This window comes from Meleagris gallopavo, chromosome 10 (assembly GCF_000146605.3).
Source record: "Meleagris gallopavo isolate NT-WF06-2002-E0010 breed Aviagen turkey brand Nicholas breeding stock chromosome 10, Turkey_5.1, whole genome shotgun sequence".
In the NCBI taxonomy this organism is placed as follows: Eukaryota; Metazoa; Chordata; class Aves; order Galliformes; family Phasianidae; genus Meleagris; species Meleagris gallopavo.
In genome coordinates, this window is record NC_015020.2 from 3,153,070 (window position 1) to 3,159,069 (window position 6,000).

Genomic DNA, 6,000 nt, shown 5'->3' on the forward strand with positions numbered 1-6,000 from the left:
TAGGTTTTATGGTTCACAAAGTAGCATGAGAACTGACATACCTTTTGGAAAAAATTGCAGTAATCTCGCTTCAAAATGTAGATAGCTACTTCTTTCAACCCATCTAGCCCATACATATCTGCAATGCCCAACATGCGACTAAAGAGAGTAAAAACAATAGGAATCAAACAATCATTGGGATATATGCATTCTGCTTACAAGACAATTTACGTACTAATTTCACCTCTTTGCTCAGTCAGAATTTCTCAGTTCCTGGCTGAGAACAGTTTACAAGACCTCTCAGTTTCTCCACCTTAAGTGTAACAAGTGAAGAAGGTACTTGTGCCAGGGGAGTTCTGGCATTTTGTAATTTTCCCAAGCACTACATAAAATGTGATTACACAGTATCTGAAAACTGTGTCCCTTCCAAATAGTAAAAAGCATAGTGACCACAAAATTAGTAGTTTCATATAATAATCAATACCTTCACTTTATTTTCAATAATCAATTAACTATCTAAACTTTGCAATTACAGGGCATGTTATTTTAGTTTTTGTTTTGTTTTGTTTTTTTAATTTGTAGTGTCAGAGTTCCAAAGCTAACATACAAATCATTTCAGAAACTAATTCATACATTTCAGAATTTATTGCACTAAAACAGGATTATCAGATAATAGCAACATGAAACTGGGTTTAAAAACTATACCAGAAAAAAATGCCAACAGTTATATTGGTATTTAAGACTACATAGCCTTTACATCAAATGATTGTTTCAGAATACATTCCAAATACTTGCTATTATTACCATGTTGTAGGTATTGTTCTGAAAGCTAAAAGGAATGTACAAGCAAACATAAATATTCAGCTATAGATCCTCCTGTTTTTCACTGTCTTTACACAATATTACAAAAACATCTGGTCCACCTTTTCCAGTAGTTGCTGAATAAATAACATTTGTTCAACACCTATTTTATAGGAATTTCCTTAAATATGTTTAGGTGTAATAATCATTGATTAGTGACATCTTTGTCTTATTTACAAGATATCTACATCTTTGTATTTATTCTACAAGAGGAAATTTCCTTTAGACTCTTAACTGGGAAATTATGGAACAAGCACATAACACAGTTAGAAGTAATAAAGGTTGACATATACCCAACATCAACTTCGTCTGGGAAGTCCAGAATAGCTCCATATATAAAATGCAAGATGACACTCATTTCTATATGGCTTAAGCTGCAAAGAAAAAAAAACAAAAAGAAAAAACCCAAACACAAATAGAGATGAAAAACAAGTATAGGTAAAACTACCACATTTCTTCATGTTAAAAAAAAAAATTATCAAAAGAGTGATACATCATCCAGCCATTCTGTGAACGGAAGGTATCAGAAATGACCTGATAATATTATATATGTTTTCCAGATCACTGCAGTGTATCTATATGGATGATATTTTGGTTGAACTCATATTCAGTAGTTTTTTTAATTAATCATAAGCAGACTATCTACAAGTAAGATTTGACACTTATCAAATTTTGAGATTATTTACGCTGACAATATGCAGAAAAGATTTTAAAGAAATTCTTTTCTAAGTTATCTGCTAGTGGTAATAAGTCAATTTTTAAGTAGCCATGTATTTCACAATTGTTTATAATATTTTAAATTCATTACTTTTACAAATATATTTTAGCTTTTCCTGCAGTAAAAATAGATTCAGTAGTTCTATTACAACACGAGGTAGGAATGCTGTATTTCAAAATATTTAGACAAAGTCTTTACAGCTGGATTCAGATTAAGAAATCTGGAAGTCCTTCTTCTAACCTATACCTTCCCCTGTTTTAGTTTAAAACCATTCCCTCTTGTCGTATTATTATCTCCCCGTGTAAAAAGTTGGTCTCCCTCCTGGAAGTAAGCTTTAAGTACTGGAAGGCCACAATGAGGTCTCCCTGGAGTCTTCTCCGAGCTAAACAAGCACAGATCTCTCAACCTTTCTTCGTTGGAACGTAACCAATGTGGCAGCCCTCAGTTTGTAGATACAAAGTCTGAAATATTTGTCCTGTACTGACAGCTCAGTTATTTTCAGCTCTTACATATAATGAACAAGCACACTAGTCAAAACTGTATATGATATCATTAATAAACAAATAAACACTAAGAAATAGATATTTTTTGGTTTTACATCGTAAATATGCTTGTACAAATAGCTATGAAGATACACTGTTCATCTAGCTGTGATGCTTTTCATGACATGTACTACATGGAGTAAAAGCATTAAATAGACTGAATGCTAAAATACACTACAAAAAAAAAGTATTAGTACCCTTTTGTTGACAAAAAGACTTCCCCTGAGCCATCTGACATTTTAAATATACATACACCATTTCATACTTAAGTCAAAACAGTAGTCAGGAAATGTATCAGGTTGAACAAAAATGTCAAGGCAGATTAACTTTCAGTGCACGCCATACTTGCTATATATTTGCAGTGATTTTAAATTGCATACCTCTGCTCTCACATGGCTTGCAAAGACAACACTTACCCTTGAAGAGTGATGTGCTCTTGGGAGCTTTCAGCCCAACTTCCACTCAGCATAGCAGCAAAGTAACTAGATCTGGCACATAAAATGGCCCTGAGAGAAAAAAAAATAAGCATTATTTCACTAGATACAAATACTTATTATAAGACTCTTTGATAACACTGATTTTAATCTTTGCCCTTTATGTATTAAGGTGTCATCTGTATACTGCATGACTTATCCCTCAGTATATTTACAATTTTAAAATATGCTGAAGAATAAAACAAAAGCGCTTTAATTTCTCTGCTACAACTTCCATCTAGTATGATTGACATCCACTAAGAGGAAATCTATTGTCACAAATATTTTCCTTTTGTGTAATACAAAGCTGCACATTTATTTCTTCTGTTTTATTGACCAAATAAAGTAAATTATCTTGTTTGTACAGCATCATTTTGGCCAAATAATTATATCCTGAACCTCTGCATCAAATTCTTTTTATACTACTCATGTCTCTCTATTTAAATGAAAAGTATAAGATTTTTTACTCAAAATTGTCTGGCCACTTACCACATCCTAGAATTAAAAAAAACAACTTAATAACAACATAATCCAACAATATGCTGTGTGCTTCCAGCACTATTTGTGAAGACCTATCTGTTCTGTTTAGACTTATTACCTCATATTGCATATTCAAAAGGCATAACTGGCTATAAAAGGGCTTATCCAATTTACTACTACTTCAAAGGCAATAAAGAAACCCCAGGCCAGCAGCATTTCTCCCTGTATCGGTGTTCAGAGAACAGATGAGGAAACATTTGCAACAGGAGCCTCTTATGGTGGAAGTGAAAGGGCAGAAAGAGAAGATAGTAGATGAGTAGATGAGAACTGCTTTATGATTTCAGCCTTCCAGATTTATACCAATTATAGCTCTGGGCTTTATGCATCTAATCTGGATTATGGTATCAATAGATGATATTCTCGTGCGTATGGGTTTTTTTTTCCCTGACACCTACTAAGATTCCTGTTATTTATAAAACTCCTATTTGTCATGTATTTCCTATGGCAGAAAACCAAGTGTTATGTCTGGCATGAGAATACTCATATATATGTTGTATATATATATATATATTTTTTTTTAACAAATATTTGTTGGCTCTTAAAAGGTTTCATAGCTCTTTCATTTTTGCATAGGAAGTAGTAAGAAGAATGCTATTTATGCTTTCTTTTCTAGTCAGATATTCTGCAGTCACTCATAACTCTCGCTTCTTCCTTCTTTGGAAGCCTCAATATTTAAAAATAGGAACTTCTTGGACATTTCTCCAATGATATACTGAGTAATAACAAAAATTAAGCTTTTACAGAATGTATTACATTGCAGTTTAATATGTCCACACGTAAATGGGTATTATATCACAGCTCTGAGCATGCTACCTTGTTTTTGCAAGACACTTCACAGCATCATGAGAAGAAATGCATTATGTCTAATTTTGTCATTCTACTTCAGATGAATTTTAGTCATTAGCAGACTATTGACAAGTACCTATTTCCTAAACATACAGCATCAATAAAAGTGTAGCTTATGAGATATATCAATATACCGTGTGAACTTGACATAAACGTGTCTGTTTTTCTGTTGTGGTTTGTGCCACAAGATCATTACTGGTCACATTGTGTTGCTGCACAGAACTCTAATACAACAGCATCAGTACGATAGAGCTTGTCAACTCTCTCAGAGTGCTGCTCTGGTTTAAAGTCTAATGAAAGTTCATCAGACTTTGTGAGAAATTAAGGAGTACTGAGATGATTCAACTATCTTCAGTCTTAGAATTTAAAAACAAACAAAAAAATCCATTTAAATCATACTGGTACTTTCATTATGATTGTACTCAAAGTTAACTTTCTTTTATTTATTCCTGCTGTTCATATGATGTGGTGTTAAAACAAGTAACTATTGTGTCTATTTCCTTGCTTTCTCTATGATTTACTCCCACATTTTTTAAATGCTGGTTAGACGAGATCCATTGCTTTGGGCAGTGAGTGGCCTAAATTAAAGAACCTCAGATGATAGAATACTTTTGTACAGTTTCTTTTTGCAATAAAGTATTCATTTCTCAAAAGCTGCCACTCTGGGAACATGCCTTCTTACAGTGTAGACCAGAGTTACAAAACACACCTAACCACAGTCCATTCTGGAAATCTAAAATATATCCTAATTCTCTTATAACAAACAAACCAAATGGAAAACCTCAAACAAGCAAGCAACCCACCACCACTAATATGATGCATCTTCTGTAAAAATATTTCCAGTGTCAGTAATATAACACAGTACACCAGTTTTGTGTTGAGAAAATACTGAAAGTAGTGGAGGTTTTTGAGGATCTCCCGGTTATTTACTTGTACATAAAGCAAACAAAACACAGGCTCTCCAATTTCCTACTCCAGATGCGAACACTGCATGCAAACAGACTGATCAAATGTACAAGATAAGAATAGTACTGCCCCTTTAATTTACTTTCCCAACCTACAGAAGTCAAGTGGGCCAAAGTTCTTAAACGGTCTTGGACTTTTGATCTAGTAAAGGCTACTGACTTCCTGAATGCAGATTAGCAGTTTGTACATAGGCATGACTGATGTGATCAACATAAAATCAGATTTTGTATGCACAGATTCTGAAGAGTAGAAAAAAGAACTCTTTTTTTTTATTTTAATCTGTTTTAATCTGTAGAGAGCACAGGTTAGTTTTGAAAAGTCAGCAAAGAAAACTTACACAGTATTTATACATGAGGATATAGTCAGTATATGGGTTTACAATGGTAAATTTAGAAGAAACTCATCATTTATATACCTGTGAGCTTGAAAATCTTTGCCTTCTATGCAAATATTAATATCTGGACAGCAACGTTTCTTGTAGAGCCTCAATAAGTCATCTCCTAATGCAGATGCTGTTTCTAGCTTGGAATTACCTGCAGGTGGGGAGAAGTAGCCATTTTCACTCTGTCTAGTGTACATGTACACTGGAGTATTTTCAGGATACAATTTGAAATATTTGAAAGAAAAAAAATTCAAATGTCAGATTCTAACACTGTATACTCAAGATAGAATTCTCCTTGAAAGGTTTTTCAGAGCTAGCAGTAGGACATGCGTTTTATTTGGCATCATGAGCAGAGGTACTGGAAAATGACCAGTGCCTCTCGTTAGGTATCTATATAAGAAGAGTGCCACAGTTACTCTTTTGTAAGATCATGTAGCCAGTTCATTTCTTTTACAAAGCTCTGGTACTTCAGTACTCAACAAAAGCAGACTTTGAAGAAGTTCAGGGTTACGTAGAGCTACTTGCTCTGAACAGATCTGTTGCTTGACCCTACCCTACTGACACAGCTGTAGCAGCAACCACCTCCAGCATGGGTGCAGTTATAACTGCAGTAGGGAAAGCTCTGAAAGATTCCAAAGCCCTCATAAAATCAGACACGTGGAACTAGTATGATTACAAAAAAAAAAGAAAAAG

At 33.9% G+C, this 6,000-nt stretch overlaps 1 protein-coding gene across 1 annotated transcript in view; it reads right to left on the minus strand.

Moving 5' to 3' along the window:
• The window catches only part of LOC100542592 (AP2-interacting clathrin-endocytosis protein), a 28,235-nt gene extending 22,716 nt beyond the window's left edge, over positions 1-5,519 (minus strand). Inside the window, exons 1-4 of the mRNA XM_010715567.3 lie at positions 5,341-5,519; positions 2,517-2,606; positions 1,134-1,214; positions 42-138 (exon numbers count right to left, since the gene is read on the minus strand). Of these exons, the coding sequence (XP_010713869.2) occupies positions 42-138; positions 1,134-1,214; positions 2,517-2,606; positions 5,341-5,504 (432 nt within the window). The 5' untranslated portion in view covers positions 5,505-5,519. The remainder of the gene's footprint in view (positions 1-41; positions 139-1,133; positions 1,215-2,516; positions 2,607-5,340) is intronic.
• Positions 5,520-6,000: the final 481 nt, after the last annotated feature.